At 43.3% G+C, this 14830-nt stretch overlaps 1 protein-coding gene across 4 annotated transcripts in view; it reads right to left on the reverse strand.

Annotated features, from left to right (window-relative positions):
- Positions 1–14830, reverse strand: part of SSH1 (slingshot protein phosphatase 1) — a 61167-nt gene that overhangs the window by 16668 nt on the left and 29669 nt on the right. For all 4 annotated transcript variants that reach the window (XM_081836504.1, XM_081836506.1, XM_081836505.1 and 1 more), the window contains 4 exons: positions 3131–3325; positions 2258–2351; positions 932–1060; positions 780–826 (listed from right to left, as the gene is read on the reverse strand). In XM_081836504.1, the coding sequence (XP_081692630.1) occupies positions 780–826; positions 932–1060; positions 2258–2351; positions 3131–3325 (465 nt within the window). The remainder of the gene's footprint in view (positions 1–779; positions 827–931; positions 1061–2257; positions 2352–3130; positions 3326–14830) is intronic.

Raw genomic sequence — 14830 nt, forward strand, 5'->3', positions numbered from 1 at the left:
TTGTAACAACAGAAATTCTGCACCAGGAAAACCTCAAGTTCTGCATTTTTCATGACATATGCAGACATCTGCCTGTTTCGCTTTACTTCCCATAAGCTATTCTGCCATTTTACTTGTTTGCATAATGTACTCTATTATGGGCTAGCAAAAAGAGCTGTGCTGGGCACTGAAACTCTCCCTGGAGATCTAGAAGCCTCGCTCAGCCACCCTGTGAATCAGAGTTGGAATGGCTTCCAAGGGTCATCTAGGCCAACCGCCAACAGAGGACAAGGCTCCTGGGACTGAAATCAGCAGCGCAGGATGAGGAATTTTAGCACGTGCAGTTTCTCCCAGCGCTGCCACACCACAACAGGAGAACCTGCACTTGATGAAATTCTCTCTCTTAAACCACCTGTTAAAAATCAAAGTGGCCAATTTGCCACCTCTCCTCGACTTAGCCAAGGCCTCCTTTGTGCTGCCTTAAAATGCAGCAGAACTCAAAATGTTTTGATTAGAACCAATTGTGAAAGTTAAATGAAGACACAAAGATTAACCTGGTTGAGCCTCAGTGTTCATACCTTGGAGTATTAAGTTGCAATCCGAAGTTAGGGTGGAAAAATAAATACTTAATTCCGAAACACCAGCATCAAACCTTGACAAGTCAGCATGAAATGCACAGCAGCTGGTTTTGGCACAGAGCCAACATGTCCTCCCTGCCCCCCCCCCCGATGTTTCAAAAGAAGAGCCTCAGTGACCAGGGATTACCAGCTAACTGAGGAGCTGGAAAACATGGTACTCACCCAGAGCCCCGCAGCTCCTCCAGGTTGGAGGCATTCCACTCGGAACCCTGGAAGAACCACACTAGAGTCAAGACACACAACAAAAGCAGCACCACATAGGCGTCCGTGGCAAAGGCTTTCAAATGACTGGGCTCACCTGCTTGGCAACTTACCAGGTACAGATGGTCAAAAATGAGAGAGGGCTTGTCCATCTGCCCCAGGATTAGCAGCATCTCATTGTCAATGAACTCTTTGAACTCCTTCAAGTTGCAGCTCATGTGCTTCTCCAGCTCATTCCGTATCTACACGGGTGAGAGAGTAGCAGAGTGAGGAAGGTGGCCAATCCACCCGAACACGGACTGGCCATGAAGGGAGTCACTGCTCAGCGTGAAGGAAGCCCCGGGTCCAACCTCTGGCACCTCCTGTTAAGAGGATCAGGCACCATGAGTCAAGAAAGGCCCTTTCTCTTCCGGAGGCCTCAGGAGAGAACCTGGGCTAGATGGACAAGAGCAGCTTCTTATGTACCACATTTACTTGTTTATTTAACAAACATTTATGTACTGCTGTTCATAAAAAGCAGTTTACAACTACTGTACAAAAATCCATACCATAAAAGAGATATTAAAAAATTAAAATAAGAAATCAGCTGGCTATCATGGAAATAAGTATTCTTAATTGCCTGCATAGATCTGATGGAATAGAAAAGCGCCAGCTGAATCTCTAGTGTTCCCCACAGCTGGGCCAATGACACCAAAGACTCAGTTTCTTCTTGTCAAATGAGCCTTGCCAACTTGGGGAACAACCAATGACGTTGCCCCTGCAGATGATCCCAGTGATCGTACTGGGATGTCAGGGTTCAGGCACTCCCTGATGTACCCTGGACTTAAGCTGTTGTAGATGGGCAGTCAGTGCAGATGCTCAACTATGCTGTCAGGGGTTGTCAGCCAGGACCCCCATCAGCAGTCTGGGGCCTACACGGAGAGGAGTACTTTCAGGCTCCTAGGCAGAAACTGTTCTCAGAGCTACTGGAGCAGAACACCCTTCAACTAGTGAGGTGGCACCTTACAGTTGATACCAAAGGGAGGGCCCCCCAAGGTCAAGATCCTGGGAAGCCCCTCAGCTGTGGGAACGGATCACCAACACAACTAGGTTAGAATGCCATGGGGGGGAAGTAAGTCACGGAGTCATCCTCAAGGTTCAAACTATCTAAACATAATTATCTGCAAGGGAGGGGGGAAGCACAAGGAGGTGTCCATGGTTCTCCACCTCCTCAGGTAGGTTGGACAGAGAGGCAGTGACTGGACCAAGGTCAGCCAGAGAACTTCATGGCTACATGGGGATTCGAACCCTGGTCTCTCCCAGGTCCTAGTCAGACATTCCTACCACTGCATCACACTGCAACAATAGTAGTAACAACAATATAGGGCCTCCGATTTTGTTTGCTAGGCAGTGAAGGAAGCAAGGCAGTCCCAGGACAGGCCACCGGAGGCTCTGCTTACTTCTTTAGAGGTTACGTTCTCCAGATCTTTGCTCATCATAATACTTCGGAGTTTGGCCTTGATGTGGCGTTCTGCCCGCTCCCTCTCAGTTGGTCTGGAAAGGCAAGAAAGGGAGATGGGAGTTTCCCAGCAAAGAAATCTGTGGGGCTGCGAACCATGGAGCCTGACTCCCAATGAAGAGCTGTTCCCTGGGAACCCAGGAACTTCTGCTTTCATTGCAAAAGCAATCAAGTTACTAGTGCTCATGTGAAAGAAAAGCTAAACTCAGGCTACAAAGTCAGTGTTTACTGAAGATTCAAGCAGACTGGATGCGTAGTGCTTTCAGTAGCTAAGCAGTGAAAATACGCTTTGGCCACCATCTTGTTCCTCCATAGAGCTGCATCCCAGTATTTTCCCGAATACACCCAAGTACCTATCAAAATCCTACATATACTATCCCCTTCTTGCTTTCCACGGTTCCATCCTGGTTTTGAGGCGGGGGAGGGGAAAGAACACATAATTTTCCCCAGAACTGTAGAGCACCAAGCGCAATTTATGCCCAGGATTGGTTTTCACATTTAACTCTGAGGAGGAGAGCCCACTGGATCAGACGAATGGCCCATCTAGTCCAGCCTCCTCTTCTCACAGTGGCCAACTAGATGCCCATTATGGGAAACCTGCAAGCAAGAACCGAGCACAAGAGCCCTCTCCCCTTCTGTGGCTTCGAGAAACTGGTATTCTGAAGCACTAGTGCCTCTGACTGTGAAGGCAGAGCATAGCTCACGGGGCTAATAGTAACGGATATCCTCTCCCCGATGAATATAAGAACCCTTCTATTTGTGGGATTTCTCTAGTCAGAACACCTCAGACCAAAACCCAAAGGGGAGGACTCACGTGTCCACATATAGAGCTGGCGAGTCGGGGCGTGTGGACTCCAAGTCCTGCATGGCGTTCCACTCATTGATGCAGCTTTGCTCGGAGGCGATGCAGCTCTCATAGTACGTGGCCCAGACGAGCGCCATCCCGCCAGGGAAGTAATTGTGCCTCCGAGCCACCTCACAAGCCTTGTGGAGGATCTGCAAAGCGGACCTGCAAGCATGGAAACCCAGAGAGAAAAAAATTGCCCAAGCGCCAAGGACACAGGAATGAGGGGAGGCAGAGGGACTGATAAAATAATCTGCAGAGGAACAAACATTAACAGCGGCAAAGTTTCACTACGGTTGAGCTGTTGAATTTATAAATTATGAACATAAAAGAGCCTGCCAGATCAGACAAAAGGGAGCCCAACTAGTCCAGCACCCTGTTCTCACAGTGACCAGCCAGATTCCCATGGAAACCCACAAGCAGGACCCAAGCACAACAGCACTCTTTCTTCCTGCAGTTTCCAGCAACTAATATTCAGAAGCATCTACTGCCTCCAGCTGTGGAGGGCAGAGCATAGCAATCCTGGCTAACAGCCAATGATATCCTTAATCTCCTCCATGAATTTGTCTAATTACCTTCACATAAGTCTCAATGCAGTTTACAAGCATATGATAAATACAACTAAAATACCCCCCCCCCCAAAAAAGGGGTTTGAAATCAGAATCCATGCTAACTGGTTTTACTGAATTAAGATGCAAGCTGAACAGTTTAAGGCACCTGAAGCAGAGTATTAGGTGATGCTTCCCCAGAAGTGGGATGGAATTATGGAAGAAGTTTCACATTTGAAATTTCTCCCCTCCCATAAAGGTACAGGAGTTGTGCCATCCCTGTCACCGGCACAGGACGACAGAGGCCAAGTAGCAGGAACAGTGAGTTATTTGTTGATTACAGTTCTCTCCTCTGTAGCACCATGGAATCCAAGGAGGCATTCGTGGGGATCCCTGTGCAAGAACTACTGCTTCATGTGCCTTCATCAGGTGGCAGGAAGGATGCTTCCCAGAAACACCATCCACATGGCTGCAATGCCTGGCCCCAACCCCTGCTGTTTGCACTGGTGTGGTTGAAATTTCAGGAGGCCCTTCCCACCAGTCTTTCACCACAAAGAGCGGTTTCCACATCCCTGCATTTCAAGCAGGACCACCACATAGTTTGTGTCTATAAACTGGGCCTTGGTAACATGCAAAAGCGATTAAGTGCAGGGCAAGAACATAATCCACTGGTGGCTGGGCCCATGCCTGCGCCAGCCCTTAATATTCTAAGGGGGAGGGTGCCCTCTCCAGGCCTCCTCTGGGCACTCTTTTTGCATGTGAGCAATACAGGCACAGGGCATGCTGAGCTGTACTGGAAGCAAAACAGAAAGTAAGCCAATGTGCAAAAGTCCCCTGTGAGCACCGTGGAAACTTGTTAGGTGACAAGATAACAGATGGCTAAAGATGGCTCTGTTCCACTTGGCCTCAGGCAAAACACTTGACTGGGTGTAGGATATTAACATGTGGGGTCAAACAGCAAGTCCTTCACAGGACAGCTGCAGTTATCACTCAATAACCTGAAAGTGTGAAAACTGTTCTCAAGTCATCATAGATCACAGCCTATACATTAGCAAGCAGCAAGGGACACATGCCTGAGCAGAGGTGAAAAGAAGAGATCGGGGAGGCACAGAAGCTAGAAAGGTGCACCTTGCATGCAGAAGGTGCTGGGTTCAATCTCTGGACTTTCCAAGAAGGGCTGTGGAAGACTCTTCTTTGCCTGAGACCCAGGAGAGCCACTGCCAGCCAGAAGAGGCAATGCTGGGCTATGCAGACCTGAGAAAGTGTGCTTCCTATGTTCTTCATCATTAGGGTTGGTATAACTTAAGATCCCTCCTCTGCCCTAGGTTGTAACCTACTAAGGCTTTGTAAAAGACTGAGTGAAGGAGAGGGTTCTAGGGAAAGGTGAAGCTGCGAAGTTCTATGAAAAGGTTTTAAGGATGGATTTCATTTCTTGGTGTTCTACAACTGCAAAGCTTCTGCACAATTTATACACCTTTTTCTTCATGCTGGGTACTCCCGTTCCTCACATTATTATTTTTTTTTAAAAATAATATTTATTACTTTTCCAACAATTTAAACACTACAAAAAAGAACAATACAATACAAAACAAAAACACTACATAACACTAACACATTAAACTAACCAAACAAATAAAAACTGTTTAAAACACATCACATAATTTCAGTATCTTATCTTTCATTCACTTATTTCCGTGACCTCCTCACACCTCCCTTTTTGTATTCCACTTCTGTTAATTGTTTCAGCAATTCCTTTCCATCTTCCTCTGTTTTCTATCCTATAATTATCTTAGCACATTCTAACCTTATTTTTTCCTTTAATACTCTATTAATCTATTTATACTTAATTCCTTATAACATTTCTACCAAAGCCATATAACTTCATTCCAACATTTTTCTAACATTCATTAATTTTGCAGTATTTCCGTAAATAATCTTTAAAATTTTTTCAATCTTCCTCCACCGACTCTTCTTCCTGGTCTCGGATTCTGCCAGTCATTTCCGCCAGTTCCATATAGTCCATCACCTTCATCTGCCATTCTTCCTGGGTGGGTAAATCTTGTGTCTTCCAATACTTTGCGATGAGTATTCTTGCTGCTGTTGTTGCATACATAAAAAATGTTCTATCCTTCTTTGGCACCAATTGGCCGACCATGCCCAGGAGAAAGGCCTCTGGTTTCTTCAGAAAGGTATATTTAAATACCTTTTTCATTTCGTTATAAATCATCTCCCAGAAGGTCTTAATCCTTGGGCATGTCCACCAAAGGTGAAAAAATGTACCTTCAATCTCGTTACATTTCCAACACTTATTATCGGGCAAATGGTAAATTTTTGCAAGCTTGACTGGTGTGATGTACCACCTGTAAATCATTTTCATTAAGTTTTCTCTTAGGGCATTACATGCCGTGAACTTCATACCTGTGGTCCATAACTGTTCCCAGTCAGCCATCATTATGTTATGTCCAACATCTTGTGCCCATTTAATCATAGCAGATTTCACCATTTCTGTCAGGGCTGGTCGTTGTCCTCTTCAGATCACCACACAAACGCTTCTTGTTCTTTTATAAAACTTGTTATTGCGTATTAACAAAACAATCTTATAAACGCTTCTTAACTATTCTTCCTCAGAGTCACTTCTTTCAGATCCCTTCTGAGCTCTGCTTCTCCGTGACCAGCCACTCTCAAAATGGCGAAGGCGCCCTTCCCTTCGCTTTCCCCCCTCTTTTTCCTACCCTCCTGGCTAGAGCTGGCCTGTATCTCCCCTCCTCCCAATCTGAGCTAGAACTGAACCCTTGCCTTTCCTGGGAACAGCCCGTCCCTCCCTGTTGTTCCTCTTGCTCCCTTCTATTAGATTCACTGCTCTCCTTCCCCCCTTGGGGAATGCTTTCTCCCTCTGAGAAACTGGAAACTTCTAACTCTTCCCTGACATCACCCCCTCCCCTAAGTCCCCCTTCCTCCTCCTTGCTCTCCTCTGTTTCTGAAGGACCGAACCCTATGAACTCTTCTTCCTCGCTATCTGTCTCTTCAAAAATTTCTTGAAGATGTCAGTTATGGGGTTTTGGCTTGTGGGGATATTTTCTATGAAATTCTCTCTGCAATTCTGGAACGTTAATTTTTTCTGCTGGTTCCCATGAGTTCTCAGACTCATCTAACCCTTTCCATGCAACCAAATACTGTAATTTCCTCCTACTTATTCTCGAGTCTAATATCTCTTCCACTTCGGTCTCCTCTTTCCCCATCATGGTGGGAAAAGGAGGTGGTTCTCTTGAAATTTGATACTTATGCGCTGGTACAAACACTGACAATAAAGATCTATGAAATACAGGGTGTATTCTCATATTTTCAGGCAAATGAAGCGTGAAAGCGACTGGGTTAATCTGAGCCTTTACTTGGAAAGGTCCCAATCTCCTTGGTTCTAGCTTTTTACACCTCCCTCGTATTGGTAGTCCCTTGCTAGACAGCCATACCCAGCTCCCTACTTGGATTTCTTCCCCAACTCGCCGGTGCCTGTCTGCAGCTCTCTTGTAAGCCTCTTTAGCTTCTTCCAAATCCTCTTTCAGTATCTCATGAATGCACCTCAACTCCTCTATCATTTGTTCTGCTGCTGGTACTGCTAACTGCTCCTCTTGACCTGGGAATGCTCTTGGGTGCAAGTCATAGTTTGCCACAAATGGGGCTCTGCCCATAGACACATGCATTGCATTTTTATACGCAAACTGCTAGACTCAATTTCTCTAACCACCCTCTCTGCTGATAACCAGCATAACACCTCAGATATTGTTGTAGTGTTGCATTCGTTCTTTCAGCTTCCCCATTGGTTTGCGGGTGTCTCGCCGACGTGAGGCTTAGCTCCACATCGAGTAACTGCATTAACCTCCTCCAAAATTGTGATGTAAATTGGGCCCCTCTATCTGAAATGATTTGTGATGGCATACCATGCAACCTAAAAATATTATCTAAAAACATCTTTGCAGTTTCCTGTGTGGTTGGAATTTTGGCACATACTTACCTGGCAGGGGAGACACCTTGATCATGAAGGGGAGATTTTGTGTTCCTGTACCAATTTCTGGTTTATGAAATCTGCTGACGCTCCTGAGTCTAACAGCGCCTCTACCTGGACCCTGTGTCCATTGGGTAGTTGTAGTTGCACCTTCACCGTTAGTCCTGGAATAGGTGGTTCCGCGTGAGAGCTTTCTATTACTCCTCCACCCGGCTGCAAGCTCCCATTTCCAGCCGGGGACCTTCGTTTCCCTGATGCAGTTCCTTCAGGCAATTGTCTTCTCCCATGTCTGCTCCAGATAGAGACAATCCTTTACGATTGCAACATTGTCGTGCCAGATGCCCTGGTTTTCCACAGACAAAGCAACGTCTCATGTCTTCCTCTCCCTGCATTTCCTCTTACCATGGAAGAGGTAGTAACTGGGAGGGGTCTGGCTGCTCCTAATTCCATGGGCTCTGGCCGCTCTCGTCCTGGCACGTTGCCCGCTCTGCTTTCTGTACTTTCAATAATATTGTTTTTCCGCCACTGTGGTCGCCATTGTTCCTTCTTTTCACTAGCCCTGCGTTCCACGCGTAGGCTCAATTGCAGGCACGTTCGGACCAGAGAGTCCAAGGAACTAGGTTCTGGCATTTGGGCCAATTGGTCTAAAATCTCATTATTCAGTCCTTCCCTAAAAAGGGCTGCAACTGTTGGGGAATTCAGATCCCATTTTAATTTCTGCACCAGCAAACTAAAGTTGGACCAGTAAACTCCCACAGTGTCTTTTCCTTGTCTCATTCTCAACAGCTGCCTAGCTGTGGTTATTTCATGCGCAGGGTCTAAGAAAATCGTGCCTAGATACTGAAGAAAAATTTGTAGATTTCCTAGGGCGGCATCCCTCCGAGATATTAGGGGTATAACACAGTCCTTAGCCTTCCCTTCCAATAAATTAATCACATAAGCAACCTTCTCTTGCTCAGATTGAAATTCTTTATCCTTTATCTCAATTATGTAAGAAATTTCTGTCTTGAAAGCCATGTATTCAGAGGTTTCTCCCTTGAAGCTACGTGGACGTACAGTAAATGTTTTACTCCCTCTATCTCCCCACGTCGCTTGCAGCATGGTTCTATGTTCTCCCAGTGCTGCTGATAGTATGTCGACTTGACTTTTCAACTCTAAGTTCTGTTGCCATAAGTCCTGTAATGTTAGCTGGAGCGCTGGGGTTTCTCCTTGCCCAACTGGCGCCACAGCTCCCTCCATTTTGGCTTCTCCTTCTTACTTATAGTGAAGAGGCGCAGAGCAGAAGGTATTCTGTCAGGCCTGGTCGTTGTCCTCTTCAGATCACCACACAAACGCTTCTTGTTCTTTTATAAAACTTTTTAATGCGTATTAACAAAACAATCTTATAAACGGTTCTTAAATATTCTTCCTCAGAGTCACTTCTTTCAGCTACCTTTGGAGCTCTGCTTCTCCGTGACCAGCCACCCTCAAAACGGCGAAGGCGCCCTTCCCTTCGCTTTCCCCCTCTTTTTCCTTCCCTCCTGGCTAGAGCTGGCCTGTATCTCCCCTCCTCCCAATCTGAGCTAGAACTGAACCCTTGCCTTTCCTGGGAACAGCCCGTCCCTCCCTGTTGTTCCTCCTGTTCTCTTCTATTAGATTCACTGCTCCCCCCCCCCCCGGGGGAATGCTTTCTCCCTCTGAGAAACTGGAAATTTCTAACTCTTCCCTGACAATTTCATCCTGAGTGTTCCATTTCAACAGCAAGTTATACATTCTTGACAAATTCTTGATTTTTGAATCTAACAATTCTGTTTCCAATTTTGATTTTTCCACCTGGAAACCAACTTTTTTGTCCAAATTGTATGCCTCCATTATTTGATAATAATGGAGCCAATCTCACACTTTGTTTTTTAATTTTTCAAAACTCTGCAATTTTATTCTGTCTCCATCTTGTTCCAAAATTTCCCAATATTTCGGCCATTTGGCCTCCATATTGAGTTTTTTCTGTGCCTTCGCTTCCATTGGTGACAACCATCTTGGGGTTTTCTTTTCTAACAAATCCTTATATCTTATCCAAACATTAAATAATGCTTTTCTAACAATATGATTTTTAAAAGCTTTGTGTGCTTTTACCTTATCATACCACAAATAAGCATGCCAGCCAAAAGCATTATTGAAACCTTCTAGATCCAACACGTCAGTGTTTTCAAGAAGCAGCCATTCTCTCAGCCAGCAAAAAGCAGCTGATTCATAATACAGTTTAAGGTCTGGCAGGGCAAATCCACCTCTTTCTTTAGCATCAGTTAATATCTTAAATTTTATTCGAGGCTTCTTGCCCTGCCAAACAAATCTGGAAATATCTTTCTGCCACTTCTTGAAACAATCCATCTTATCCAAAATTTGCAATGTTTGAAACAAAAACAACATCCTTGGCAATACATTCATGTTTATCACAGCAATTCGGCCTAACAATGATAACTTCAAATTTGTCCATATTTCTAAATCCTTTTTCACTTCAATCCAACATTTTTCATAATTATCCTTAAATAAATTCACATTTTTGGCAGTCATATTAACCCCTAAATATTTCACTTTCTTAACCAATGTTAATCCTGTCTCCTCCAGAAGCTTCTCTCTCTCATTCACAGATAAATTTTTCTCTAAAACCTTAGTTTTCATCTTGTTCAACTTAAAACCTGCTACCTGTCCAAATTCTTGAATCAGTTCCAATACCCTTTTAGTACTAGATTCTGGCTCCTGTAAAGTCAATACTAAGTCATCAGCAAATGCTTTCAGTTTGTACTGTTTAGCTCCCACTTGTATACCTTTAACCTCTTGGTCTTTTCTAATCATATTTAACAAAACCTCAAGGACCGATATAAAGAGCAATGGAGAAATTGGGCAACCTTGTCGTGTCCCTTTCTCAATCTTAAACTCTTCTGTCACTACATTGTTCACAATTAATTTTGCCTTTTGTTCTGAGTAAATTGCACCTATACCATTTTCAAAACCTTGACCTACCCCCATCCCCTGTAGATTCTTCTTCATAAAACTCCAAGAGATGTTGTCAAAGTCTTTCTCTGCATCCACAAATATCAAGACTGCCTTAGTATTGATATTCACTTGTAGTTTTTCTAGAATATTAATTATATTTCTCGTGTTGTCAGACAAGTGTCTGCCCAGAAGAAAGCCCACTTGGTCTTTATGAATTTCTTCTACTAACACCTTTTTTAATCTTTTAGCCAAAATATCTGCAAAAATTTTGTAGTCCACATTAAGCAGCGATATGGGGCAGTAATTCTTGAGCTGTGTCTTTTCAGTCTCTGTTTTCGGTATAAGTGTAATGTAAGCTTCCTTCCACGACTCTGGTGCCTTTCTCCCTTCCAATATTTCATTGCAGACTTCCTTCAATGGTTTTATTAACCATTCTTTCAGAGATCTGTAATATCTTGAAGTCAAACCATCTGGTCCTGGAGATTTACCTAATTGCATGTTCTGGATGGCCCCTTCCACCTCCTGATTCGTTATTTTGTAATTCAACAAACTGTTACAAGAGTGGAGCTGGGGAATCTCCAGCTGCATGATAAGAACTGTGAGAATCAGGGATTGACCTTGGGCCATTTAAGAATGTCGACAGGAGAAGCCTTAGTGACTGCATTATGTAAGATAAGCTACTCGTTGGAACAACTTCACAAGAAGATAGATGTTTTGACTACTAAAATTGATAACTTGGGACAAAAAGTGATTAATTTGGGACAAAAAGTGAGCACCAATACAGAAATTATTCAGGATTTGGTACAGGAATTTACTTTAGCAGGACAAATTGTGGAAAAGGAGAAGGAGAAAGTTGTTGTTGTCGAACCTAAAGTAATACAAGTGGGAGCCTCAGCCTTACAGAGGCAAACTGAGGAGTAGAAGTTGAGGCCTTTTATGATTGAAACTAGAAAAAGTCAGATTTTGAGGATCGGAGCCCGGCCTGGACTGGAAAAGGAAAGTTGGAAAGATCCCTCTATGCAGGGATTAACTGACTTTTGGGACATGGACTTGGGTCAGGAGAAGATTGGAGTTCTGGGGGCCTTTGGATTTGGAGGAATCTTGAAACATGCCCTGAAATACTTTATGGATCTTAGCTTTAACTATTGAAATTTGGCTGACCTGTCGAGAAGGAATAAAAGCATCGTTAGGTCGGAGTTTCCCCGAGATCTGCTCTTTAGCATCAAAGAATATGAAGAAGACCTGCAGAAGGGACGTGGAAAAGAGTTAAGAGCCTCGGACATAAGATCTCCAGGTTGATGGACTGTATGGAGTTGACGGAAGTGACTGGCAGAGTCCGAGACCGGGGAGAGGAGATGATGGAAGAAGATTGGAAAATTTAAAGTTTATATATAGAAATATTGTAAAATTAATGAGTGATAGAAAAATGTTGGAATGAAATTTTATGGCCTTAGTGGAAATGTTTAAATATGGCCTTAGTGGAAACATTTAAATGCTTAAATAAGATTAAAAATATGTTAAGACGTTTATATGACAGAAAATAGAGAAAGAGGGAAAGGAATTGCTGAGACAACTAATAGAAGTGGAATACAAAAAGGGAGGTGAGAGGAGGTCGATGAAACAAGGGAATGAAAGATAGAATATGGAAAAGGTATGACGTATGCTTTTAAATTGTTTTTGTATTGTTTTGTTTAGTTTATTGTGTTTAGTTTAATGTGTTAAGGTTGTGTTTTGTATAGTTTATATATTGTATTGTATTGTTTTTTCTCTTTTTTGTTCTTTTTTTCTTTTGTCTTCTTTCTTCTTTTTTGTAAGTTTTAAAAGTAATAAATATTATTTTTTAAAAATATATATATAAAGTTGTTTAAAATACCTCTGAAAACACTTCCTGATCTCCACTGGGTTCTGTATATTCTTTCCTTCCACTTCCAAATTCGTAATAGTATTGAGTTTTTGTCTTTTTTTCATTTGCCAGGCCAACAATTTTCCACACTTATTTGCTGATTCAAATGACTTTTGCCTCATCTGTTTAATCTTCCATTCTATTTCCTGATTAATCAGCTTCGTATATTGTACTTGATATAACTTTATTTCTTTCAGAATCTCCTGTGACTTTGGTTTTGCTCTGTTTCTTCTCTCCTTCCTTTATTTTCCCCAGGATTCTATCCTTTTTTCATTCTGGGTTCTCTTCTTAATTGCATTCTGTTGTATTAGGAATCCTCTCATAACCGCTTTGCTTGCGTCCCAAATTACTCTTTTTTCCACTGTAGTATTCATATTTATCTCAAAATAGTCTCTTAGAGTTTTTTGGGCCTTCTTAGTCACCTCTTCATTCCTAAACAAAGTATCGTTCATCCTCCATCTAAAGGAACCAGTTGGCGTCAATTTCATTTCCATCTTCACAGCATTATGGTCAGAACAAGTTTTGGGGCAGATCTCCACTTTGCTGATCTTCGGAGCCAATCCCCTAGTTACCCATATTTGGTCAATTCTTGTCCATGTCATTTTAGCCTGAGAGAAGAAAGTTCCCTCTCTTCCCAGAGGGTTCTTCACTCTCCAAATGTCAACTAAGTCCATATTTTCAGTCATGTCAAAAAAAGTTTTTGGTAGTCTACCATCTTTGGTGACTACCTGTCTCTGTGCCTTGTCCATATTTGTAGACACCACTCCATTCATATCTCCCATCAAAATCATATTATAGTCCATGTAATCCATCAGAGTCTCATGTAGCTTCTTAAAGAACTCTGATTTTCCTTCATTTGGTGCATAAATACCTACAATTAGGAATTTCTCTCCTTGTGATTGAATTTCAATTGCAACAAATATTCCTTGGTCATCTTTAAATATGAATTTCGGTGACAGGCTCTCCTTTGCATAAAGAACCACTCCTCTTTTTTTAACTTTATCTGATGAGATAAATTCTTGGCCCAATCTTTTATTAATGTCTTCCTGTGTAGCCTTATCACATGTGTTTCTTGTAAACAAATCAAGTCCAAATGTTCTTTTTTCAATAAATGAAAGATTCTCCGCCTTTTTTCTGGGGAATTTAATCCATTCACATTCCAGCTCGAAACCTGCAGCGCCATCGTGTAATTAGGCTGATATTCCTCCAACTGCACCCAATGCTTGCTCTTCTTCTGTTGGTGGTGGTGGTGACACGTTCACTGGGAGATCCAATCCAAAGGATAATGCTGATGACACTTAGTCTAGGACTTCCAGGTTAGCGCCATCGTCTAATGGCAGATTCCCTCTGAGCTCCGGAGGGAATCGGCTCAATAGGAGATGGGTCCTGCTGCGGCGGCGACGCGGGGACCCTCAGAAACCACAGGCGCTGAAGGCTGTGGACCTGGTGACTCGGCGGGCACCATTTGCGCCCTCCCCGACCCAAGAAGGAGCCTTTTTAAAGGCTTCAGAACGGGGGACGGGGAGAGGCGTGGTGCTGAGAGTCGACTGCTACTCCTACTGAGTGAAGCCGCATGCCATGGTCGGAGAGCGCTGACTTCTTCCTTTGAACATTTGGACCAAAAGTAAAAGCCCGTGAGTAATACAGAAATCGGATTTATAAAAGAAAAAATTTTGTTTGAATTCGGCACGATCAGGGAAGGCGCAAAGAGGAAGTCCGTCTCCCCGCCTTGTAAACAATTTGAAGCAAGGACTAAATAACTAAGGTCGAGAGAACATCTCCTTTTTATTGCATAAAGTTATTAATTGCACGATTCGATAGTATAAGTAATCTTGCTGGAGGATAAGAGTGAATTTTGCGAGCTGAAGTGCCACCCCCCCGGTACCCGGGAGTGATCCGCGAGAGGAGCCTGTTGAGGAGACATAGAAGATTTTGACAGCTGTCAAACTAGCTGTCAAAGTTGGAAAAAAATAGAGAACTTTGTTTCTGTTGTCTTTGCTGGTTATATGCGTTACAATATAGTTATAAATTGTTGAAAACAAAGAAGAACTGAAACAAGTTAACTGGACTTTTGGGCTGGAAGTGGAAGGAATACTAAATAACCAGAGTCAAAACAAAACAAATTCCTTCCAGTAGCACCTTAAAGACCAACTAAGTCAGTTCTTGGTATGAGCTTTCGTGTGCATGCACACTTCTTCAGATGTATCTGAAGAAGTGTGCATGCACACGAAAGCTCATACCAAGAA

The sequence above is a fragment of the Podarcis erhardii genome (genome assembly GCF_964252035.2).
Source record: "Podarcis erhardii genome assembly, chromosome: 13".
In the NCBI taxonomy this organism is placed as follows: domain Eukaryota; kingdom Metazoa; phylum Chordata; class Lepidosauria; order Squamata; family Lacertidae; genus Podarcis; species Podarcis erhardii.